Raw genomic sequence first — 26,250 nt, 5'->3', positions numbered from 1 at the left:
TTTGGCTGTTTTTTTTGCAATTTGGGTGTGAAAGTTTAATAATATGCTGCGATCTGTGGAGTGACGGGACTGAATTGACAGTGCATTGCTCCCGCTACAGTCGTAACACAATTGCAATATATAGTGGCTAGCCCAAATTTCTACTTTAGCACATTATTTTCTCAATAAATCCACCCGAACAGTAACTCAGACAAAACCTCAGTTTCACAAAGAACTGCAGAAACATCGCAAAAATGACAGCTCTGACTGAGGTCAACCAGCAAGGTCTTAAAAATTATGCAATTAAGCAGGTGGCAAGGTGGTGTTATTAGAAGTGAAAGAATAAAGCCATTTGTCTGAAAGGAATTTCATGAAACAGCATGGGAGGTATCCTGCATTCAGTTCCACAGAAAATTTGTACAGCATATTAATTTTCAAAGGTTGCCTAACAATGCGCTAGAAATCATAATAAGAACTTAGTATACATACTGCTTCATTATTTTTAAAATACACGTACGAAGGGCCACAACTTAGGTGTACCATTTCCCTAACCATGTTGCTTCCATATTGTACAATGGACGTACATCTGCAATAGCCACTCTCCCACTTCAACCATTGCTCGTACAATGCATAGAACAACCATGCAAAATTATAATTCTATTTGGCAGTTACGCTTGCATCCAAAACAAATCCATATTAGTATGACATGGGAGCAATGAACTTCAGGGCTTGAGAAGGGGCTGGCAGAGTGAGTTAGGGCAGGAGCACAAGCATTGGTCATGAATAACATTGTAATCCATTGTATAGTAATATTTAAAACTCTCGCAGACCGATCAGATGGCTGGCAACAAATTTACTCATGAGTCAACTGCTTGGTATGTCACAAGCAAAATGAGCCATATACCTTGCACAAAGGAGTAGGATATAGGATCAGAATCCCCTGCACCATGAGTTACTGACCTCGCTTGTGTTGCCATGCGTACACACTGAGTGGAGTCCAGGCACTTCCCCAAAGGGAACGAGAAATACTACAGGTCCAGTCAACTCAGGCCACTCTTGGTCACTTCGCAATTGCACTACTAGAAACATTCATGCTTTCAAAATCAACCTTGGTGCAAGACGCAGAGCAACTACTACAGGAAAATGTAGAACAAAGTTACTTCCATTAAAAAAACTTGTAAAAAGATATTGTAAAAAGTGATTCTGCAAGACAAGGTATTGAAGTGTTATACTACAATATTAAATCTTGCTGCTAGAAACACGTATAGAATATACTGAACACTGCAAGTGATTTACAACCTCTGCTTTTCAATTCCTAAATCACATTCAGCACCTTCAGTGGATGCAGCTTCATCTCATGATCACTTCTGGCTTTGTGTGTGATTTTTTTTGTTAAAAAGTTATAGTATACTGTGAAGTTCACAATTAATTTTAATAGAGTTTTAGGTCTTTTTTGGCCACTGTTAGTTCATTCAGATGGGCACCACACTTTAGAAAGGATGTCAAGGCCTCGGAAAGGGTATAGACATTTACTCGAATGGTACAAGGGAAAAGGAACCTTCAGCTATATGGAGAGACTAGCGTGGCCGGGATTCTTTAGAGCAGTGAAGGTTAAGAGAAGATTTCATAGAGCTCAAATAAATAGAGGAGTTTTTATAAATAAATGAAACTTTCCACTGCGAGTGGGTGAATAACCAGAGGACACAGATTTAAGATAATAGGCAAAAGAAGGAGAGAGCAAGTTTCTTTGTATTCATTCATGGGATGTGGGAGTCGCTGGCAAGGTCAGCATTTACTGTTCATTCCTAACCATCAATCATGCCTTCTTGAACCACTACAGTCCTTGTGGTGTAGGTACACCCACAGTAATTAGACTTTTTTGTAGTGGTTAGATAAATCCAAGTGGTTTGCTAGGCCATTAAGTCAACTACATTGCTGAGGGTCTGGAGTCACATGTTGAAATATAGAAAGATTTACGGCACAGAATAAGGCCATTCAGCCTAATGTGTCTGTGCCAGACCAAGTAAGGCCAGCAGAGTTCCTTCCCTAAAAGATAATTAGTGAACCAGATGGGTTTTTATATCAATCCAGTAGTTACATGGGCACCATTACTGAGACTAGCTTTTCATTCCAGATTTAATTAACTGAATTTAAAATTCCCCAGCTGTCATGGTAGGATTTGAACTCATGTCTCCGAATTATTAGTCTAGGCCTCTGGATTACTAGTCCAGTAACATAACCACTATGCTACCATGATGCTATGATGATCTGGAATGCACTGTTTAAAACTGTGTGGGGATGTAGCAAGGGAGTGAGACTAAGTGGATAGCATTTTCATAGAGCTGGCACAGGCACAAGAGGCCGAATGGCTTCCTGTGTTGTATGGTCACAGCCTATAATTTCTGTGTTTATGCAGGATGACACCCACATTGAATGTTGGGACTAAACTGTAATCCTGAGCAACAACAACTAATTACCAGTAAATAATATCAAATTATATTTTGATTCTACAATGAACTGCAGAGAGGATAGTGGATTCTTGGAAGTGATTACAAAGTAGTTATCAAGAAGGGTTTCAGAAGTTGCAAATCCAAGACAACAAAGTTCAATAAATTAATTGCCATCTGAAATATAAACGAACTGCTGGAAATACTCAGCAGCTCAGGCAGCATCTATGGCGAGAGAAGCCTTTCCAGTCACTATGTGAGCCCTGCAACTGGATTATAGCCTTATCGGGTCCAAAGACAGCTCAAGAAAGCAATGAATTTCCTGATGTGGTCATGGATAGTCCCAGTCCTGATTCATGAACCATATTAACTTATTGAATCTTAGCTGACATGACAAAGGGGTAAGAGTTATCTTCAGTATCTCTTAGTTAAGGAGTTTTTAAAAAGTTCCTGTTTGCTATCTAGTGACTCTGTGTGAGTGTGGCCATTCAATGAGGATAAGATCAGGTTCAGCTTTGAAGCCCTGAGCCTTCTCCATGGCTTGACTGTGAGGCTCCTTTAGAGTCAAATGGCTTATGAACAATCATCTAAACTTACATTAAAAATGACCACTCAGGCAAAATATCACAGTACTGCCAGCACCCATTAAATCCTAAATCAGGATTTGCTGTCTTCAGGAAGGGAAGAAAATTTAGGGGAAAAAGTTAAGAGCCTCAAAATCACTCAAAGGTGTTGTTAATTTTTAGAATGTATGCTGCATACTTTAACGATATAGTGGTTCCACTGACATACAATGCCAAAGAATGGTAGGTTATCCTACTTCCATCCTCTGCTGAGTTCCAATCTCAGCTGCATTTTTTTTTGGAGGTGGTGGAAGGAAGTCCTGTCAGCAGAGGCCAGAGAAGCAGAAAAATTGAAGAAAAATGCCTGGAAATAAGAAGCCTGTCTGCTTATAGGGTGTAGCAATGCAAGAAAGTGGGTAACTAGTTAAAGGTTAAGTATACTACACTACCTGTGTTGATTTAGCTTGTACACTGACTAAGTTTGGCAGCCAGTGAGATCCAAGTTGTTGATATGCAGGAATATTAACAGTGATGGACTAATGACTCTGATGTGACTAAAGACAGCACAAAGAAATAACTTTCCTATTTATTACCAGGAGAAAACAAATTGTTAATGTTCGCTCAAAATAGATTCTGGGATATAGCTCATCAGGCAGTCTCTCTCCAGTACTTTACATTTGAGAATAAAGTTTCAGTGAGTGCCTGTAAGTTATTCAATTTCAGGAGCCATTTCAGTCAAAGCAGATATTGATCATCTCCCTGGAGTCACTGGATAATGATCAACCCTGGATTTTTTTTTTCTCCTCCTCATTAGTCCGAAACCTAGACCAATATCAATTTTCCAGCTGAGCTAAACTAACTCAACACAGTCCCAGGATCAAACATGGAACATTCCTGAAACAAAAACAAAAAGGTGCTGGAAATACTCAACAGGTCTGGCAGCATCTGTGGAGAGAGAAGCAAAGTTAACGTTTCAGGTCTGTGTTCTTTCATCAAGTATTCTGATGAAAAGGTCACAGACCTGAAACGTTAACTTTGCTTCTCACTCCACAAATCCTGCCAAACCTGCTGAGTATTTCCAGCACCTTTTGTTTCTGTTTCAGATTTCCAGCAGCTGCAGTATTTTACTTTTATTATGGAACATTCCTGGTTTGTCTGGCTCAGTGCCTTTACTAACTAAGCTATCTGATACCATTTTGAAACAAAGGTATTTGAAATGCTAAAGTCACTGTCAAACACCAGTAGTGTCTGCCATATTGCAAAACTGGGCTGACTGTAGGCAAGGCATCAATGCCGCATAACAGATTTGTGAGCCAAATAGAAGCCTATTGGATTAAAGGAGCAGCAGCCGCATGCTTACAAAGTTGGCTAAGTGAAAGAAAGCAGACAGCAGTGGTAAATGGATGTTTTTCAGATTGAAGGCAAGTATTAATGGTGTCCCCCTTGGGGTCAGTTCCACAGCTCTTTTTGATACATGAATAATGACATGGTACTGTGGATATAATGTCAAAGTTTGCAGATGACACAAAACTTGGAAGTGTAGTAAACAATGAGGAAGAAAGTACAGACTGGTGAAATGGGCAGATAAACAGCAGATGCAATTTAATGTAGAGAAGTGTGAAGTGATGTATTTTGCAAGAACGAATGAGGCGAGGCAATATAAATGAAATTATATAATTTTTAAAAAGGAGTTTGAGAACTGGAAGATCTGTGAGTTTACACACACAGACCTTTGAAGATGCAGGATAAGTTGATAAGGCTGTTAAAATGCACACAGAATTCTTGGCTTGATAAAAAGAGGCATAGTATAAAAGCTTTAGAAATCACTGGTTAGGCATCAGCTGAATTACTGCATCCCATTCTGGACACCACACTTAAGCTAGGATGTCAAGGCCTTGGAAAGGATGCAGAGGGGATTTACTAGAATAGTACCAGGGATTAGGGACTTCAATTATGTGGAGACGAGAGAAGCTGAGGTGTTCTCCTTAGAGCAGACAGAAAGGGAGATTTGAAAATCATAAAGGAGTTTTAACAGCTTCACCTTATTTCATCTACTGGCACGAGTGACACACAGGACACAGACTTAAGATAATTGGCAAAAGAACCAGAGGGGAGACATTGAAAAAAGACATTTACACAGCACATTACGATGATCTGGAATGTAATGCTTGATTAGGATGGTGTTAGTAGATTCAATAGCAACTTTCAAAAGGGAAGGGTTTATATACTTGAAAAGGAGAAAATTGCAGGGCGATGGGGAAAGAGCAGGGGACTGGGACTAATTGGTAACTCCTTCAGAAATCTCAAAAATGCTGTACAATTCCATGTTTACCCATGTACCTGCAGACTAACCCATTTTCTTGGCACATCACATCTCATCGGGTCCACCAGTAGAATCATTAATGCCCAAGGTAATATAAAATCAGGCACAGATAAGCTAGCCTGGGTAGGCATAAAGCACAATATGTAGTTTGAAAATGTAATATTTTTTCTGTCTTACAACACACAACCCTCATCATTGAGCTGCCAGCGCACATGGATCTTATACATTCAAAAATACATACATACAATATGACTTTTAAACTAAAATTGATTTAAACTTTAAAAGATCTATTCATTCTTTTAAAAAAAGGAGGGAGTCTCAACTGCACCCAATATACATTTGCCATTAAAATCAGGCATATACAAATATAAAACAATTGAACTCATTATATAAATCTTGGCTAGGCAAAGCCCAATAATGATGCTACACCTGATCAAAGTCACTGCGGCTTATTGCTGTCAGTGACCTCCGATGAAGAGCAACTTTACCTGAGCCAGTGCAGTGCGAGCTTCCGAGGCCTAAGGCCTGCAGCGACAGCACAGTGACACCGTTCACCGACGAAGGTGCCTCTTAGGGCGGATCCGCAGTGCCGCCCCCCCCACCCGAACCCCCCTTCACACTTTTAATTGTTTTTCTCTCTCTTCCCTCCCTCACATTATTTTCTCCCCCTCGCTCCGGACCGGAAAGGTTATTAATTCACTGATCGCTTGGGATTTTCGGTGAAAAATTCCCCTCATGATTTTCTCAACTCGTCTTCAAATCCGCATGCGACCGTTTGTCACCCGGGGAGACAGCCAATGAGAAAGCAGCCGGCGGCCGCGCCGGACGGCGTAGCCCCGCCCTGCCGGCAACACCACGTGGAGGCGGAGGGAAGGAGGACCAATCGGCTTCAAGCGCTGCTCTTACAATTGACCAATCATGATTCGGATGCGCACGTCTTCTTTGTTGCTCCACCTCGCCGCCTGCCAATCGCAGGCTCCAAGGCGAGTTATCGCGAGAATTTGTGGCCAGGCCCTAGCAACCGGGATTGATGCGTCTCCCAGCGAAAATTGATACACGAAATAGAAACGCAAGGTGCTGGAAAATGCTCAGCAGGTCTGGCAGCATCTGAGGAGACAGACCTGAAACGTTAACTCTGCTTCTCTGTCCACAGATGCTGCCAGACCTGCTGAGTATTTTCCAGCACTTATTGTTTTTATTTGATTTCCAGCATCTTCAGTATTTTACTTTTATTAAATTGATACACGCCTTGGCAACCGCACTTACGGCCAAGGTGGCAAGTTGCAATGTCAAATGTGAATCCACTGCGTGGTTTACAGGAGCCAAACTTCACAAAGTCTTAAGTTACGGAGGGTAACAGTACGTCACCAAGAGGGTGAATTTTTAAAATCCGATTGCAAATTTATTTCCTTACCTTCACCAAACCATGCAACCAACCAACAGGAAAGTCTGAGTTAAATACTCTCGGCCCCGACAACGATAGTAGATGTCAGGAGGAATTGACCTGAATGTTCACTGTTAATGTTCAGCGTTATATTCCCACCGTTGCGTCTTTGATTCCTTAAGAATTTCAGCTTCCACTAACCAGTTGGTGATCAATTTCCAAAAGCAAATAATGTGGAAATTAAGTCATTCATTAAAGAACTTTGCGTTTATATAGCGCCTTTCACTTCTTCAGGACGTCTCAAAATGCTGCACAATGAAATACTTTTGAATTAGTCACTGTTGTAAGGTAGCAAATAATTGTGCGTCTGCCTCATAGAAAGTGCAAAATATGTTCATAAATCCAGGCGATAGAAGGATTTTGTAGTAGGCTCCCCCATTGGATGAATGAGTTGATGCAACATACTTCTGCGTTAGATAGACCAGGTAGGTCGATTCAAGATCGGTGCGGTGTTAGCGGTGCTCTGCTATGGAAACGGGCCTTACAATTGTCCTTGACAATTACTACACACAAAAGAATAGCCGCTCGGGTGAGATGCCAGAGAGGGTTTGCTGGTGCCTGTGCAACACAGCAGGTGAGGAGTGAAGGAAACTGCAGATAGGATAGATGTTAAAAGCTGAAAAAAATAGGCCTTGCTTAGCTCAACCAACAGTTTCTTAAAAGATCCATGAACTTTTATGGATGACGAGATATTTGTGATTACACCTTACAATCAGTGTTAATCTAGAGATAATAGGCGTCATGTTTAGATAGAGGATCTGGATCGGCGCAGGCTTGGAGGGCCGAAGGGCCTGTTCCTGTGCTGTAATTTTCTTTGTTCTTTGTATAATGCAGATAAATACTCGTACCATTTATTAACGTTAACCTTTGTACTATATCATAGCCTCAACTTAGTGGTACTTGCCACTGAGTTAGAAGGTTGTGGGTTCTAAGCCCCACTGCAGAAAGGTGAGCGCATAATCTAGGCTGACATGCTAGTGCAGTATTGTCAGAGATGTGATCTTTGCACAAGTTGTTAAATCAAGGCCCCTTCTGCCCTCTCAGGTGGACTTAAAATGAGCTGCAGAGTTCCCCTGACCAATGTTTATCTCTCAACCAACATCACTAACAATGTATCTGGTCATTTTGTCTCATTGCTGTTTGTGCGTAAATTAGCTGCAGCATTTTCCTACATTGTAACAGTGAGCACACTTAATGAAGGATTTGATTGGCTGTGAAATACTTTGGAATGTTCTGAGAACATGAAAAGTGTCTTATAAATGCAAGTTCTTTCTATCATACATCATGTGTGACAGAAAAAGCTTTGTCAAGCCTTAAATATTTTTTGTAGCATATATAAATGAATTTCCAATCAAAATTTTCTTGAGGGAGTTGTGGCCGAGACAAAGTTTGTCTGGCTTGGTGTTATGGGAGGAAAAGAATACACAGAATTAGAGAGAGTTGTTGGTTTCACAGAAATGAGCCAGTGATTGGCTTGGTGTTATAAAAGCTTGTTCTTGTTGCCTGATCAGAAACTATTCTGTTTAAGCTTATTGGTTAGTCCCCTATGTCTTTGAATGTTAACATATGTGAACTTACAAACTCATATCAGACATTTAAAGCGATTTCTGTTGCATCTAGATGACACAAGCAAGCTAATCAACGACAACTAAGACGCTGGTGTTCATCCTTGATCCACTTAAAAAGGCAGAAATAATTTATATTTTAATTGCCTGACTTTTGAGGGGGAAAGAAAAATGTTGATCTTCAGAGGAAATCTGCCCTCTGCAGGCCCAGAAGAATTGTATGCCTCTTGTAACACAAAGAATGTGGAGTGGATTTTCAGTGCATCTTCAGTTTCCCATTTAATTTCCCTGTTTCCACACTCAGACAGTGAAGAGGCTCTACAGTGTGAATTGTTCATATAACATTTCATCAGAAACTCAATTCAAAAGTTATTGGAATTGATTTTTAAAGATTGAGCACTTTTATTGTTTTTAAACCGTTTAAATTGTAAGTCAAATATTGTACTGCTAATTTCTTGCTTCTACTGCGTAGTTAACCTGCTTGGGTTATTAGTTAAAATTATTAGTTTAGTCTGAACGCAACACTCTGACAATGTGGTATTTACTACATTTCTCAAATGAACTGGAGCTTGTGCTGCACAGCATATAACCTCTGGTACACCATATCTTGGTTAAAGGGTCATTGTACTTTCTCCAGCAAGACACTCATTCACCTCACACATAGTTATCAATTGAAATCAAATGAAACCTGACCAAGACTGCTTCCAGAAACTATCTTTCTGCTGTTTGGGAGAAATGCATTCCTGTTTATGTTACAAGATCCTAACAGTTTAAAGAAAAAAAAGAGTAAACCTCTGTTCAAAAAAAATGGCTTCATTCCAAATAGCACAAATGGGGATCCAGTTTTTAATTTAAAAATATCTTAGATTCTTCCTAGTCTCAATATGTCTGCGTTGATAACACTCTTAACCTCTGAATTCAAAGTAGATTCATCCAGGACTTAAGCAAATAATCTAGCCTGACAGTACAGTACAGAAAGAAAAATACATATATCCTTTCATGACCTCAGGACACCCCAAAGCACTTTGCAGACAATGAAGTATTTTTTGAAGTGCAGTCATTGTTGTCATGTAGGAAATACGCAGCAAGCTCCCACAAACAGCAATATTATGAGTGGAAAATTTGTTTTAGGGATGTTGGCTAAGATACACATTGGCCCAGGAACACAGGGATGACTCCTGTTCTTCGAATAGTGACATGGGATTTTTTACATCCACCTAAGAGGGCAGATGGGACTTCGGTTTAACTTCTCATCTGAAAGACAGCACCTCTGAGAGGGCAGCACTCCCTCAGTACTGCACTGGAGTGTCAGCCTTGTTTTCAGGTCTCTGGAGTGGGAAAGTAACCCATAAGCTTCTCTCAGAGGCGAGAGTGATACCAACTTCTCTTCTTATACAGTCCCTCAGGATCGACGATGACTTGCTTCCACTCCGGCTCGATGGGTTCTGAGATAGCTGATAAGTCTGATGCATGATCTGCAGACTTTGCCACGAGAGGCAGGTGGTGCTTGAAGGGTCAGGTAGATGAGTAGTTTGGAGGCTTCTGCGCTCCCTCTGATGCCTCGACTTTGCCTCCGCATGTTCACGACCAAGTCCCTCAATCTACAATGTCTTCCCAAATGAGTTTTCTCCATCTAGGACAGTCACAAGCCAGGGACTCCCATGAGTCGACGGGGATGTTTGATCTCTTCAGGGATGCTTTCAGAACATCTCTAAAGCGTTTCCTCTGTCCTCCTGTGATCAAGTTCCGAGTAGAACAGCTGCTTCGGGAGACTGGTGTCAGGCATGTGAACGACAACTCCCACCCAGCGGAACTAGTTTAGGGTGATTAGTGTCCCGATGCTGGGCAGGTTGGCTTGGGAGAGGGCACTGCTGTTGGACCGCTTTTCTTCCCACCAGATTTGGAGGCTCTTGCGGAAGCACCTCTGGTGGTGCTTTGAAGTGCCTGCTACAGGTTGTCCAAGTCTCCAAGATATATAGGAGCGCAGGGACCACTGCAGCCCGGTAAACCATGATCTTAGTCTCAGGTTTGAGATCCTGATCCTCAAATACTCTCTTCTTTAGTCAGCCGAAGGCTGAGCTGGCACATTGGAGACGATAATGAACCAACTGAGCTACAGCTTACAGTACAATACTGAAGCACTGCCTCGTTATTGTAAGATGCCATCCTTTGGATGAGATATTAAATTGAGGCTGTGTCTGGTTATCCAGGTGGACAATCAAGATTCTGTGGCACTAATCAAGAGGCAGTTTTCTAGCAAATTTTCTTCTCTCACCCAATAAATAGCACTAGACACTGGTTAACCAATCATTCATTTCACTGTTGTTTATCGGGAATCATGTTGTGTACAACAACGGGTGTCAGATTTGCTTCCATCAGCACTTCGTGACTAAAGTGATAAGATGCTCTATAAAATTCTCTCTTTCCAGTGCACTTATCAATCAATTAGAGAATCAAACCAGGTGCTGTTCTAACTCAAGTAATCTTCATTGCTCATAACCTATTATCCAGGATAGATATGTAGAAGCCATATTTCCAATTTTGCATAAAACTTGGGTTATTACACTGCTACACTGAGTGCAAAAGGCAGAAAAGTGTTCCAGTTACTCTGCAGACATCTCTCTTTATGAATTTAGAAAAATCACCCCCCAACAACTTGTATTTCGTTAGAGCCTTTAAAATAGTAACACGTCCCAAGACACTTCACAGGATCAAACAAAATCTGACACCAAGCTACATAAGGAGATATTAGGGCAGATGAGCAAAATCTTGATCAAAGTAAGTTTTAAGGAGGGCCTTATAGGAGGAAAGAGAGGCAGAGAGGCTTAGGGAGGGTAGTCCAGAGCTCAAGGCCTAGACAGCGAAAGGCACGGCCTCCAATGGTGGAGCATTTAAAATGGAGGATGCTCAAGAGAACTGACTTGGAGGAGCACAGATATCTTGGAGGGTTGTGGGGCTGGAGGAGATTAGAGATAGGGAGGGGGGGACGAGACCATGGAAGGATTTGATCAAGGATGAGAATTTTAAAATCAAGGCATTGCTTAACTGGGAAACAATAGATCAGTGAGCACACGGGTGATGGGTGATTGGGACTTGGTGTGAGTTAGAATATGGGCAGCAGAATTTTGGATGACAAGTTTATGGAGGGTAGAATCTGGGAAACCAGCCAGGAGTGTGTGGAATAGTCAAGACTAGAAGTAACAAAGATATGGATGAGGGTTTCAGCAGCACATGAGCTGAAGCAGGGGCGAAGACGGGCGATGTTATGGAGGTGTAAATGGGCGGTGTTAGTGATGGCGCAGATATGTAGTCGGAAATAAAAGCAAAATACTGCAGATGCTGGAAATCCAAAATAAAAACAAAGTGCTGGAAATACTCAGCAGGTCTGCCAGCATCTGTGGAGAGAGAAGCAGAGTTAACGTTTCAGGTCTGTTACCGTTCATTAGAACTGGCAAAGGTAAGAAAAGTATTAGGTTTTACAAAGTGACTCCTCACAAAGCAGCCCAGTTCCCACGTCATCAGAGCGCTGCCAGCTTCTCACATGCACAGAATGGGCTCTTGGTGTCAGTATGATGCTGCACATGCGCAGCCTATGTTCAGGACCCGGCTTGCCAGGACTAATTCATGCATGTGCGCGTAAATGTCATTGCGTACTGCAACGTCTGCTCGCTGCTCGCTCCCCACCTCGCCACTTCTCCCCCCTCAGCTGCTTGCTCTGCGCTTCACCCCCCCCAACCTAAGTGTGGGCCACGCTCCCCGCCTTGCCACATCTCCCCCCTCGGCCGCATGCTCGCCGCTTCACCACCTACCTGTGGGCCACTCGCACCCCGCCTCACCACTTCTCCCCCCTCGGCCGCATGCTCCCCGTTTCACCCCCCCACCTACCTGTGGGCCACTTGCTCCCTCTGCCTCACCACATCTCCCCCCTTGGCCACTCGTTCCCTGCTTCACCACCCCCCCCCCCCCACTACCTGTGGGCCACTCGCTCTCCGCCTCGCCGCTTCCACCCCTCTGCTTTCCCGCTTCTGCTTCCTGCTGCCCGCTCCCTCCCACGATCGCCGCCTTTCTTCCCTGCATGGGGGAAGCGGGAGAGAGAGTGATAAGATAGGTAGGGTAGGGTAGGGAAGGGAGACTGCGAGCAGGACAGAGCGGGGAGCAGAAGCGGGAGGGAGCGGGGAGAAGAGGCAGAGCAGAGAGGCTGAAGCGGCAAGGCCAGGAGCAAGTGACCCACAGGCGGGAGGGTGGGCAGTGAAGTGGAGTGTGAGTGGCCAAAGGAGGAGAAGTGGCAAGGCATAGAGCAAGCAGTGAGTAGACGGGCACGGAAGGCAACAGTGAAGAGAAGTGCGATGGCAGGAGGGAGCGGGTACTGTCAGGGGTGGGATGCAGGCAGCGATTGCAGCTACTGTGGGCATTTGGGTTTCATTTTTGTTTTCGTTTTAGTGATAAATTGAGCAGCGCCATCTTTACTACTGGCGGCTCCCAAAAACGTCACAGACAGTGACGTTTCAGTGCATGAGGCTGCATTTGCGCATGTGCGGGTATTGCACCACCTAGTGGTTGCGTTGTCAGAAAATGCAGCTTTTGTTTTAAGCAAGTGGGGAGGGTGGGAGAGAGAACACAAGGGAAGGTGTGTGATAGGGGGCAGGAGAGATTAAATAACAAAGATGTCATGGGACAAAAACAAAGAGAGTGTTAATGGTTGTGGTAGAAGACAAAGCATTAGTCCAGAGAGTGTTAATGGCAGAATAATGAGCAGCTCTGTCCAAACGTACATGAAAAACAGGCAAATGGTTAAAAAAAAAATTTTAAAAGGCCAGTCATGCAATGAAATTGTTGAACTCAATGTTGAGTCCGCAAGGCTGTAGCGTGCCAATCGAAAGATCAGGTGCTGCTCCTTGAGCTTGCATTGATGTTCACTGGAACACTGCAGCAGGCCAAGGACAGAAATCGGAAGCTCATTTCAGAGCCATATTCGACACCAACGTTGCAAACAGTCTGGTTCAGCCTCAGACAGTTGCTAGGGAATGGGATGGAGTCTGTGTGTAGGGCACAGTTTTTGTGGCAGGAACCGAAGATAATGGCTTTGATCTTTCCAATATTTAGTTGGAAGAAATTTCTGCTCATCTAGTATCGGATGTTGGACAAGCGGTCAGACAATTTACAGACAGTGGATATTGGCCCTCACGTAAAGTCTAATTTCTAATTAAAGCAATTTCCATATTGGGCCTAATTGGCACAATTTATTTCATTACATCTTCATCCGTATATTCTGCCATTTGAGTATGAGAATAGATTATTTGAATTATAGTTTTAGAGAAAGTCTGTTTTCTAATTAACTCTAACTGAAATGTCAAGGTTAATTAGTATAATGTATTGCACCTTATCACACAGAATAGTCAGGCCTTCGGAATTATGAATGAAAATGTAATAAAATTATGATGTAACTCCACCCTCAGACAGCAATTTCATTTCCCTCTCCAGCTGCTTGCCCAAAAGTTCACAAGCATCAAACTGCTTAACTGAATGAAACTGCAGACCTCAGCTAGGAAAAGGATAGACTTATAATTATATAATGCCTTTCACAACCTCACGACATCCCAACGCCCTTTACAGCCAATTAAACACTTTTGAAGTGTTGTAATGCAGTCAAATGCAACAGCAAGATTCCACAAATAGCAATGAAATAAATGACCAGATAGTTTGCTTGATGGATAAATATCAGCCTGGACAAATAGTGTCATGGGATGTTTTATGTCCAACTTAGAGGGCAGGTGGGACCTCAGTTTAACATCTCATCTGAAAGACAGCACCACTGACAGTGTGGCACTCCCTCACTACTAAGTTGAAGTGTCAGCCTGGATTATGCAGTCAAGAGTGTGACTTGATCCCACAACCTTCTGATTCAGAGGTGAGAATGTTACCACTGAGCCAAGGCAGACACCTACATCACCTTCCAACACTCATTCAGTCCTTAACCTCTCCTCCTCCACCACCGAGTACCACATCGATGTTTTCATCACCTTGAGCCTGAACAATTCCAATGCTTGAACTAGTTAACCTGCATAAACTACAACTGATCCAGATCTTCGTGGCCTGTGTCCCATTATATACAAAATCGAACACATCTCCCCTTGTGCTTTAGCTTTGAAATCCTGATTTTCAAGTCCCTCCATACTTAGTTCCTTCCCCTACAATGTTCTTCAGTCCTGCACTCCAGCATGTGACATCTGTCCTTGTGACTCTGGACTGCTGTACTTCCAATCAGTCTTTCCACTCTGGTGATGGCAGATCATTCAAACACCCTCCCCTCTGAACTCACCTCTCTTCCCACCTTCATAAGCCACCTCTAAACTTACCTCCTTTCCAGATGCAACTGGGTGGTGCAGTTAGACACCGACCTTTCACTTGTGACCTGGGTTCAAATCCCATTCAGACAGCTGGGATGGAAGTTTCATTTATCTCCTGGTTGTTAGGGTCCTATGTGAAATGTATTAGCTGAGTCTCAATCCAGTTCTTAGCAAGCATGAGCAGACAGTACAAATCTAGCACCAATTGGCAATGTCACTCAGACAGGACTAGGTTGGTTGGTGTGGGAAATGGAAATAATTGCTGCACTAGTGCAGTAGTGTGTACCCTCTGAAGTTGGCCCAATGTGCACTTTTAGGGCAGGGCTGAAGCAGCTTTACTCTGCCTCAAACTGTTCTTAATGTTAACACAGGATACCCAAAATGGAAAATATTTCATTCCCCAGCACTCACATCCCTCACTCTGGTGAGTAGAAACTCTTCATTGGAGCAAGAAGGGTAGTGCAAGGGGTGGAGGGAGCTGAAATAATTTTTAAGGTAGGTCGGCAGGAACAAAACAACTACTAATTCAACAAAGAGGGGCTTCAAGCACCAGACCACTGACTCAACCAGGAATGAAGGCAATCAGCTCATTATGCAGCAAAGTAGCACCAACAACTTGCATTTATATAGCATCTATAATGTAGTAAAATGTTAAGGTGGTTTACATGGGCGATTATCAAACAAAACTTGACACCGAGCCACATATAGAGATATAAGGGCAGAAGGGGTGGGTCTTAAAGAGCTTCTTAAAGGAGAGTACAGAGATTTAGAGAGCAATTCTAAAGCTTAGGGCCGAGGCAGCTGAAGGTACTACAGTCAATGGTGGAGCGATGAAAACGGGAATGCACAACAAGTGAGAGTTGGAAGAAGACAGAGATCTGTGGAGTGTTCTGGGGATGGAGGAGATTAGAGAGAGAGGGAGGGGGGCAAGGCCATGAGGGATTCAATCATGAGGATGGGGAGAATTTTTAAATCGAAGCATTGCCGGAATGGGAGCCGATGTATGGCACAGGGGATGAGCACAGGGGATGATGGGTGAACTGGACTAGGTGCAAGTTAGGATATGGGCAGCAGAGTTGTGGATGAGTAAGCTAGAAAGATCATAGAATTCTGCAAATATTTCAAGAGTGTTTTTCTCCCTCTGGAATTTGGCACAGAAGAGTGAAAACATATGAGGACAGACCCCTGCCCTCTCCCCACTAGACATGGCTGACAGCAAGTAAGATACACAGCCTTTGCATTCAGCTGAACTGCTTTAAAGAGGTTGCCTGGCAACACGGCGTGTGTCGAATGGAACAGGATGAAGTCGTGCTCCAACAGCATTATCAATAGGACAGTGGCTGCGCTCCTTACTAATGCCATCTCTAGATGTCAAAATATCCTGGTTCTTGATCGCTGCAGGAAACATTCCACACAGAACATCTGTTACCTGGTCAGTAGGTAACTAATGAATGAAGTGTGGAACAGAGGGCAGGAGAAACACTGGCAAGTGCACACATATATCCTTTTATGCTCAAATAACTTGGCAGCACCTGAGCTTCTTTTGTAGCATTAAGAAGCCATTAACATCTGCAAGCATTGGGATGTCGTTATTTATCAATCCATTGCAAGCACCATAGTCTAATTGGAGGTTTTGGTGAGGGGAACGTTTTCCTGTCACTAAAAAATAAATAAAGAAGTCATCACTAGGAGCACACACATCGTGAAGAGATCTCACAAATAATCAATCGCTCCACAGGACTTTCAGATAATTTGCCAGGTTTTCCCACCTTCTCCAAGTTAGATGGGCTTGACAGCAGCTCTCACTGGTACTGAGTGATAGGGGAGTACAGCAAAGCCCGAGTTCTACAGCAACAAATCGCACTGGTTCTGGAATAAGAGGACCCGCGTGTTAATCTGACAGTTCAGTGCAAAAAAGAAAAGCTTGCATTTATATTATGTTGTGCCTTTCATGACCTCAGGACATCCCAATGACAGCAATTGAAGTGTAGTCACCGTTGTAATGCAATAAAGGCAGCCTGCACACAGCAAGGTCCCACAAACAGGAATGTGCTAATAACCACATAATCTGTTTTTAGTGACGTGATTGAGGGATAAATATTGGTCTCAAGTCCGTTGATCATCTTCAAACAGGGACATAGGATCTTCTACATTTGTCTGAGAGTGCAGACAGGTCCTTGGTTTAACGTCTCATTAATCAGTAAATAGCTGGGTTAGTAACTAAAGAGAAAGGTAAGGTCTACAGTTTTTTTTTTATATATAGTAAGTAGTGTTTTTTTAGGAATTCAAGGTCCCGAGTGTAAATAATCACAAATTATTGAGTAATTTAACAGAGTAAATCAAGGGTAAGTCATAGCAGAGCAGCTCGGCAGCGTGGAGTGCTCCTCCTGTGCAATGTGGGAAGTCAGGGACACGTGCAGGAAGTGTCTCCAGATGCAGCTACTCGAAATCCACATTTCAGATCTGGAGCACGGCTGGGGATACTGTGACGCATCCGCGAGGCTGGGATTATCGTAGATAGCACGTACAGGGAGGTGGTCACACCGCAGGTAAAGACTGCTCAGACAGAAAGGGAATGGCTGGCCACCAGGCAGAGTAGAAGAACTTGGCAGGTAGTGCAGGAGTCCCCTGGGTCCATCTCCCTATCTAACAGATTTTATGCTTTGAATACTGTTGGGGGACATAGCTTCTCAGGGGAGTGCACCAAGAGCCAGGTCTGTGGCCCCACAGGTGGCTCAGCTGCACAGGAGGAGAGGAAAAAGAGTCAGAGTGCTTTAGTGATAGGGGATTCTATCGTAAGGGGTACAGACAGGCGTTTGTGGCCGCAAACTTGACTCCAGGATGATCTGTTGCCTCCCTGGTGCTAGGGTCGAGGATGTCACAGAGCAGCTGCAGGACATTCTGAAGGGGGAGGGTGAACAGTCAGAGGTCGTGGTTCACATTGGTACCAATGACATAGGTAGAAAGAGGGATGAGAGATCCTGCGCCAAAAATTTAGGGAGGTGAGTAGCAGATTAAAATGCAAGACCTCAAAGGTTGTAATCTCTGGATTACTCCTGGTGCCACGTGCTAGTGAGTATAGGAATAGGAGGATAGAGCAGATGAATGCATAGCTGAAGAGATGGTGCAGGAGGGAGGGCTTTCGTTTCTTGGATCATTGGGTCTCTTTCTGGTGAAGGTGGGACCAGTATAAGTTGGACGGGTTGCACCTGAACCGGAATGGGGCCAACATCCTTGCAGGGAGGTTTGCTAGTGCTGTTGGGCAGGGGGTGGGAGGTGGTCGCGGTTTAAACAAATTTGGCAGGGGGATGGGATACAGAGTGGAGGTACAGGAGGGGGTGATGCAGAGCCAAATATAGAAGAGAAACTAAATCAGTCTGGAAGGCAAAGCAAATATAGACCTGTTAAGGCACAAGCAAATAATGCAAGGTTGGATTGCATCTATTTTAGCACAGGGAGTCTTACTAGTAATGCAGGTGAATTAAGGGCATCGAGTAACACATGGGAATATGATATTGTTGCTATCATAGAGACATGGTTGAGGAAAGGGCAGGACTGGCAACTCAATATTCCAGGGTATAGAATCTTCAGGCGTGACGGGAGGGGGTAAAAGAGGAGGTGGCATTGCACTATTGATCAAGCAGACAATTACTGTAGTAAGGACAGATGATATCTTAGAAGGTTCCTCAAATGAGGCCATATGGGTAAAACTTAAGAACAAAAAGAGGGCAATCACTTTACTGGGAGTCTACTACAGGCCTCCAAACAGTCAGTGAGAGATAGAGCAGATATGTAGGCAAATCTCAGAGAGGTGTAAAAATAATAGGGTAATAATAGTAGGGGATTGCAACTTCCCTAATATTAACTGGGATAGTCTTAGTGCAAAAGGCTTAAACGGGGCGGAATTCTTAAAGTGCATCCAGGAGAGCTTTTTGAGCCAGCATGTAGAAAGTCCTAGAAGAGAAGGGGCGGTACTGGACCTACTCTTAGGGAATGAAGCCAGACAAATGGTAGAAGTGTCAGTGGGGGAACATTTCGGGGATAGTGACCATAACTCTAAGATTTAAGGTAGTTATGGAAAAGGACAAAGATGAACCAGAAATAAAAGGTACCGAATTGGGGGAAGGCCAATTTTAATGATAAAACAGGATCTGACTGAAGTGGACTGGGAGCAGCTACTTGTAGGAAAGTGGCTATCAGAACAGTGGGAGTCATTCAAAAAGGAAATAGTGAGAGTACAGGCCACAGCTGCAGTACTGTGTACAGTTCTGGTCACCACACTATAGGAAAGATGTGATTGCACTGGAGAAGGTGCAGAGGAGATTCACCAAGATGTTGCCTGGGCTGGAGAATTTCAGCTATGAAGAGAGACTGGATAGGCTAGGGTTGTTTTCCTTAGAGCAGAGAAGGCTGAGTGGGGACCTGATTGAGGTGTACAATATTATGATGTGCATGGATAGGAAGAAACTTTTTCCCTTAGCGGAGGTATCAATAACCAGGGGGCATAGATTTAAAGTAAGAGGCAGGAGGTTTAGAGGGGATTTGAGGAAAACTATTTTCACCCAGAGGGTGCATGGAATCTGGAACACACTGCCTGAAGGGGTGGTAGAGGCAGGAACCCTCACAACATTTAAGAAGTATTTACATGAGCACTTGAAACGCCATAGCATAAAAGGCTACGGGCTGGAAAATGGGATTAGGATAGGCTCGATGGCCGGAGTGGACACTGTGGGCCGAAGGGCCTGTGCTGTATAACTCAGACAGCACCTCTGACAGTGTAGCACTCCTTCAGTACTGGACAGTCAGCCTAGCTTCCCTCTAAAATGGGATTTGAACCCACAATCTCCTGACTCAAGAGTGCTACCAACTGAGCCACTTGTGTCTTGTACTGTGTGAACAGAAGGAAAAGAGAAGCTAAAGTACGGAGTCAGGGAAGAGTGAGAGATACAGGAAGGGAAGAGGAATTTTTAAATTTTTAGATAATTTATTTTAAGTCAGAATCTTTTCCCTGGTATTGTGAATTTTGTGCTAGTGAGTTAGTATTTTAGAAAACTTCCCAATTTTGAAATAATTTAAAACACGCTCAGCAATACATTCTACTCTTAATTTATAGTTGCTTGATTAGAATTATCTGATAATTAAAAGTTTTCAAGTAAGAATACATATGCTGTTTTATTTCAGCAGCTTAGAAATGAACTACTGGGGTAATTCAATGCTATTTTCCTGCCAGCAAAATGACTTTGAATCATCAGGAGAGGACTGCAAGAGTGAATTCTGCATCAGTGCATCCAATTCTCCCATCCAAACTCCTGCTGAGTGATGCTTGCAAAATTTATCCCGTAATTTCATCCGTGCAAAATATCCCCAAACACACAAGACATGCTCGTTCTGTGACCGGATTTAATTTAGAATTAATTACATCTCATATTCAGTCCAAGTTAACAGCTCAGGTTCTGCATCAATTTACTTTACGACCGGATTCACAGGATGATTATTTTAACATTCAGCGACGAATGTTCAGTGGCTGATCTCACACAAAAACCAGCTGCTTTACAGCAACAAGCAGATGACAGGTGCTGCTGGTGGATGAAGATGACTAACAGCAGGGTTTTTTTTCAAAAAGTTGCCTTTTCCCCACAACTCCTGAGGTCCTCCAGCTCCCATCGTATATGGTACAACATCCCTGAGTTCAGCAAGACCCACACTCAAATCTCCATCAGTGCTGAATATCATCTCTTCCCCACACCCTCTCCTCAAGCCAGTTGATGAGACCAATTGTAACTCTCCAGCTGCTGCCCCAGTTGAAATCAGCCCACTGCCACTCTACAAACAGCCTGACAGGTGGCACAAGGGTGGGCTGCCTCTCCAATGTTCACCCCTTCCCGGCAGGCAAGTGCTGGGAATCCCTTCACTGTTGGGAGGGAAAAATCAGACATCACAGTCAGTAGTGCAAGCTTCCGCTGGGAGCTCTAGCGAGGCAGGGTGTGCTAAGAAACACCTTGGATTCAGCGCGTATGCTTCAGCACTTTCTCAGCTCCATGAAGGCGAGTTAGGTTTCCCTCGTCAGCGAAACATCCCAATGTTTAAAAATAAATGCACCAAAGCACAGGGCCACCCTCTGGAAGAGCGAACTTGCATTTATAGAGCATCATTCACAACCTCAGGCTGTCCCAAAGCACTTTACAGCCAAGCATGTACTTTTTGAAGTACAGTCACTGCTATAATGTAGGATGTGCAGCAGCCAATTTGTGCACAGCAAGCTCCCACAAACTGCAATGTGATAATGACCAGATGATCTGTTTTAGTACTCTTAGTTAAGGGATAAATATTGGCCAGGACACAGGGGGAAAACTGCCCTGCTCTTCCTTGAAATAATCCCCCAAGGATCTTTTACATCCACCTGAAAGGGTCGATGGGGCCTCAGTTTAATTTCTCATCTGAAAGATGGCACCTCTGACAGTGCAGAACTCTGTTCATGCGGCAGTGGAACTGGATGATGTGTTCAAGTCTCTGGAGTGCGGAATGAACCCACAACAGTCTGACTCAGGTGAGACCACTGAGCCACTGCTGATATTTGTAGTAAGAGGTTTGTATGGGGCTGCCCTGGAGTAAGAAGCAGGCACCTCACTAGCAACCAGTCGAAAGTATGAAGTGTTGTCCTAATCTTGGCCAAAGTATCAAATGCTCACAGCCAAAGTGCTTCGTATGGCAGGGTGGGTGAAATCAATGCTCGGCTCCTTTGTACAGCTCCCTGCAGCTTGCAACAGGATTGAACTGGCAGAGACCGTGGCGTAGGTTGTCCATTGGCCCTCTCGTATTATGAAAGGTTTTGATAAGAGGGTGGAGAGGGAAGCTGAAAGAATGCCGAAAGAATAAGTGAAGCAGCAATCTCACGTGCTTTGCTTGTGCAACAGGTACCAGCAGTATTAGAGGAAAACTATGAATTAGATACATTCTCCCTTAAGTAAATAAATATACTTTCCACATTTCATTGCAGGATATACCACTGTTGACAATTATGGCCAAACTGAAGCATAATTTATGCTGGTCTCTTTTGGCCCAACAAATATACCCAAAGGATCACCCTGTGTTTTTTTTTTTATTTGGGAAAGGTCACAAACCCTGGACATTGTTTTCCTCGATCACTCCTTCACTTTATTCCAGTGCTGACTGAGTGCAAGGATTTTCCAAAGCTGCAGAAACACAAAGTAGACAAGCCAACTGTTCAAGCAGATCAGAAGCCTGAGAGTCCAAGTCGTTTCCATTTACTCTCAAATTCCCTCAAGGCTTTGCCTCCCTTAAAGCTCTTCTTAAAAGCCAACTCCTTGACTAAGCTTTTGGTTAAATATCTCCCCCTTTGGTATGGCACCCATTTTTGTCTGATGGCGCCTCTGTGAAACATCCCGGGACATTTTACCACATTAAGGGACATCCCAAAACACTTTACAGCCAATCAAGCAACGGGATGTCTGAAATCAGAGAGAGAAGAAAGTAAAAGCAACCACCAACGCCCTCCCCACCAAGCCCCCAACCCAGGCTGGGGCTCTTCTCTAGAAAAAAGACTGATGGATGACCTGATAGAGGCCTTTAAATTGATGAAACGGTTTTCACAAGTACAACATAGAGATATTCCCACTTGCAGGCGAGACCAGAACTAGGTTCCATAAAACTAATTAAATCCAATAGGGAATCCAGGAGAAAACTTCTTCATGCAGAGAGTGGTGAGAATGTTGAGCTTGCTACCATGAGTGGTTGAGGTGAATAGCATAGACGCATTTAAGGGGAAGCTAGAGAAGTACATGAGGGAGAAGGAAATAGAAGGATATGTTGATGAGGTTGGACAAAGAAGGGTGGAGGAGGCTGGTGTGGAGCATAAATACGAGATGGACCTGTTGGGCCAAATGTCCAGCTTCTGCTGTAAATACTTTGGAACCTGTGAGCCAGAGGTTTGCCCTCAGACCTGAAATAAGATCCCAGTCACTAATCTTTTACTGCTCTTCACCGAGTTGGAACCGGGGTGAAATCAAAGAAAAAGAAAAACTTTGAATGTCAAATAGCCAAAAAAGTGCGTCTTTTACACAGTAAGTTTCTGCTTCTGCCATGATTGATCGCGTGACCTCATGGAGTGGCTGCCACTCTAATAGGTTCCATTTAATTTTATATCAAATTATTGTTCAATATATCGAGCCATCTGCTGTGAGGCTGTTGGCAGGCATCTCTCTGGGGGTCCCTGTTTATTTCCTGTCATCATCCATTTCCAAACAAATCCATCAAAAAGAAGCCAAAGACAATCAAGATGATTTATAAGCTTGGAAGGAAAAGTGCATGCCCGCTATCAGGCTGGAGTGCAAGTAACTGTCTGGGTTATACACCTCAGTATCCAGCGAGAGGGCTGCTTATGTGAGAGCTGGTTTGTTAGTTAATGGTGGGCAGGACATCCACATGAGCAAGATGGCTGTTGCAACTTGCCATCCCTGGTGAGATAATCCCGTCGACTGACAATTCACAAAAATAACCCAGGAACAGGAGTAGGCTCCTTGAGCCTCCTCTGCCATTCAATCAGTTCATGGCTGATCTGTACCTCAACTCTGTCTACCAGTCTTTCATCCATATCCCTTGATGCTCTCGGCTAAAAAAACAAATCTATCAATCGGTCTTGAAAATTTCAATTGACCTAGTATGGACAAGGGAGATCATTTGTTCCATCTACCTCATCTTTCAGTAGAACCCTACAGATCCCCTCCCCCCATCCAAATAGCCATCCCTATCTAATCCAGAAGGCCTTGGGTGGCTGTGGCCATCTCACTTTCACCCCAGTCATCTCTCACTTCATCACGTAGAGACCAGACTTTCTCTCCTCCCTCCCCAAACAACTTACATTTATAATAAAAGCAAAATACTGCAGATGCTGGAAATTTGAAATAAAAACAAAGTGCTGGAAATACTCAGCAGGTCTGGCAGCATCTGTGGAGAGAGAAGTAGAGTTAACGTTTCAGGTCTGTGACCTTTCATCAGAACGGGCAAAGATTAGAAATGTAATAGGTTTTAAGCAAGTGAAGTGGGGTGGGGGAAAAGAGAACAAAAGGGAAGATATGTGATAGGGCAGAGGGCAGGGGAGATTAACTGACAAGGAGGTCATGGGGCAAAGGCAGTGTGCTGATGGTGTGGTGAAAGACAAAACAATAGTGCAAAGAAAGGGTTAATGACAGAATAATGAACAGCTCTGTCCAAAAGCACAAACATGAAAAATCAAGTTGAAGACAGGCACATGGTAAAAAAAAAATGATAAAACAAATAAAATAAAGGCCAGTCATGTCTGAAATTATTGAACTCAATGGTGAGTCCTGAAGGCTGTAGAGTGCCTAATCGGACAATGAGGTGCTATTCCTCGAGCTTGCATTGATGTTCACTGGAACACTGCAGCAGGCCAAGGACAGAAATGTGGGCATGGGAGCAGGGTAGTGAATTGAAATAGCAAACAACCGGAAGCTGGGGTCATGCTTGCGGACAGAGTGGAGGTGTTCCGCAAAGTGATCACCCAATATATTCTTCCCTGCCACCACCCTATGCATTAACAATCTGGGAATGTTCTTCAAATTTAACACAAATCGACGACATCACATTTTCAAGGAGCTGGAGTAGAAATGTTTTAATACTACAACCCATTTGTGGCTCAAGCTATTTCTTCTGAAACCTTTCCAGGAACTCCAAGTAAACCGGCTTCTGAGGTGCAGAGGCAGGAACAAAATGTCCTCCAGGGTGAGTGAGAACAACGGGATCCACAAAGGACGTGGACAGTTCCTGGCTCATTTCCCCAGGGATAACCTGGTCAGTGTGACCAAACACATGCAAAGAAGGAAGAGTGATGGGCTCCTGGTAGTAATGGTTGTGCAGCGTGCACCTGCTCCTAAAGCCCGCGACAAGAATCGCAAAATCAAACTGGAACCTGGAATCTCCCTGTTGCTTGAGAGCACAGATCATAGCCACGAGAGCTGCTCCTTGGCTGAAGCCCATGATACCATCGAATGGGCCCAACTCAACCATGGCTTTGGAGATGGTCTCCAGTGATTCTTCGAGCCCTTTGCAGGTCTCCACGTGGTCCAAGGCGTTGAAACTGTCCTCACCTGGGTTCGAGAACCACCAGCCATGTGCATTTTCCTCAGTTTCCCCTGCTTGATTCCCTGGATCAATGAAACACAACAGTTATCAAATTCTCAGTGTAAATTGTTGGGCCAAAGTACAAAAACTATTGGTTCTTGGGACATGGGTGATGCTGGCAAGGCAGTTAATGCCCATCCACAGGGTATGTTGGCCTTGGAGGGTCATCCACAATATGCTGCCTACATCCTAACTCGCAACAAGTCCCCTTCACCCATCACCCCTGTGACCACTGACCTACACTGGCTCCTGGTTAAGCAACGCCTTGATTTTAAAACGCTCATCCTTGTTTTCAAATCCCTCCCTGGCCTTGTCCCTCCCTATCTCGAATCTCCTCCAGCCCTACAACCTCTTGAGATCTCTGCAATCCTGGCCCCTTGAAAACCCCTGATTTTCACTGGTCCACCACTGGTGACCACACCTTCAGCCACCTGGGCCCTAAGTTCTAGAATTCTCTCCCCTCCTTATAACCTACCCCTTTGACCAAGCTTTTGGTCATCCATCCTAATAAAGCCTTATGTGGCTCAGTACTAAACTTTGCCTTATTACCTGCGAAACTCCTTGGGACGTTTTACTTGGTTAAAGGCGCTATATAAAAGGCCGACTGTTGTTGTTGCAATACTCCATCCTTCATTGTCCTGAGGATATTCAGAGTCAATCCCACAGTTGGGGACCAATGTCAGAGTTATGCCAGGGCAGAGACGAAGGACAGTAGGCGAACCAGCAGAGTTTGTTAGATGGAGTCCCCAGAGGTGCCAGTCCAGGCCTGAAGGGTTATTTCGCTGCCCAAGGCCCGTCCATCCCCGGGCTCGGGTAGGCCAGCTCCCCGGGCTAGTACTCACCTTCCCCGGCGGCAGCGGGAAGCTGAGCCGCGGCCTCCAAAGGAGGCACCTTGAGCGGCGGCGACACGTAAAGCAGCTCGGCGCGTTTCTTGAGCACTTTCCGCAGGGAGCCGGTCCGCTCCCGGAAAGTTTTCTCGTTCTGTCGGTAACCGTGAACGCAGAGAAGCCGCAACACCGGTGACGGAGCCATTACACAGACGGCAACTATAACCGGCAAAATCCCGCCGGCCAAACCCGTCCGACTGGGCAACTAAAAGCCTCGTACAAAATACCGGCAGTGCGGTCTCCGCCCCCGCCCAACACCCTGTTGTTTAAAAACTATTGCTTATGCATAGATAAACTATCTAATCCCACCATTAATTATGTGTTTTTTTTCTGTTGAAGGATGAAAGAGAAAGAATATTCTGGCAGATTGCATTAGAAAAATATTTAACACCACACATGAATATATTACTTAATTTTAATAAAACACAAAGGTCATGATCTTCAATAACTGTGACAGTTAAATGTAGAACAGGAAACCCACTGAATGTGTAAATTGACGGTAAACATTGATTCAGACTTAAGACTGTTCCACCTGAA

General features: G+C 44.0%; 2 protein-coding genes across 6 annotated transcripts in view; both read right to left on the bottom strand.

Moving 5' to 3' along the window:
• trim37 (tripartite motif containing 37) overlaps positions 1-6,125 on the bottom strand; it is a 102,395-nt gene extending 96,270 nt beyond the window's left edge. For 2 of the 5 annotated variants that reach the window (XR_010968786.1, XM_068010681.1), the window contains exon 1: positions 5,801-6,124. The gene's annotated coding sequence lies outside the window, so the exon portion shown is untranslated. Of the gene's footprint in view, positions 1-939; positions 1,113-5,800 lie in introns of all 5 variants that reach the window. The other 3 variants (XM_068010682.1, XM_068010685.1, XM_068010683.1) reach the window with 3 other exon arrangements.
• A 13,800-nt stretch (positions 6,126-19,925) lies between these two features.
• ovca2 (OVCA2 serine hydrolase domain containing) lies at positions 19,926-25,938 on the bottom strand. The gene is made up of 2 exons (XM_068010680.1): positions 25,669-25,938; positions 19,926-24,849 (listed from the first exon to the last, which is right to left on the bottom strand). The coding sequence occupies exons 1-2, from the start codon at positions 25,856-25,858 to the stop codon at positions 24,347-24,349; spliced, it is 693 nt and encodes a 230-aa protein (XP_067866781.1). The 5' UTR covers positions 25,859-25,938; the 3' UTR covers positions 19,926-24,346.
• Between the last annotated feature and the right edge of the window lie 312 nt (positions 25,939-26,250).

Source organism: Heterodontus francisci, chromosome 30, assembly GCF_036365525.1.
Source record: "Heterodontus francisci isolate sHetFra1 chromosome 30, sHetFra1.hap1, whole genome shotgun sequence".
In the NCBI taxonomy this organism is placed as follows: Eukaryota; Metazoa; Chordata; class Chondrichthyes; order Heterodontiformes; family Heterodontidae; genus Heterodontus; species Heterodontus francisci.
The sequence above is the reverse complement of the archived record's forward strand: the minus strand, read 5'-3'. Positions and strand labels throughout refer to the sequence as shown.

Coding starts and splice junctions, on each gene's coding strand:
- ovca2 (XM_068010680.1), bottom strand. CDS start 25,858: ATGGCTCCGTCACCGGTGTTGCGGCTTCTCTGCGTTCACGGTTACCGA. Junction 24,850..25,668: donor TCCCGCTGCCGCCGGGGAAG/GTGAGTACTAGC, acceptor TCATTGATCCAG/GGAATCAAGCAGGGGAAACT.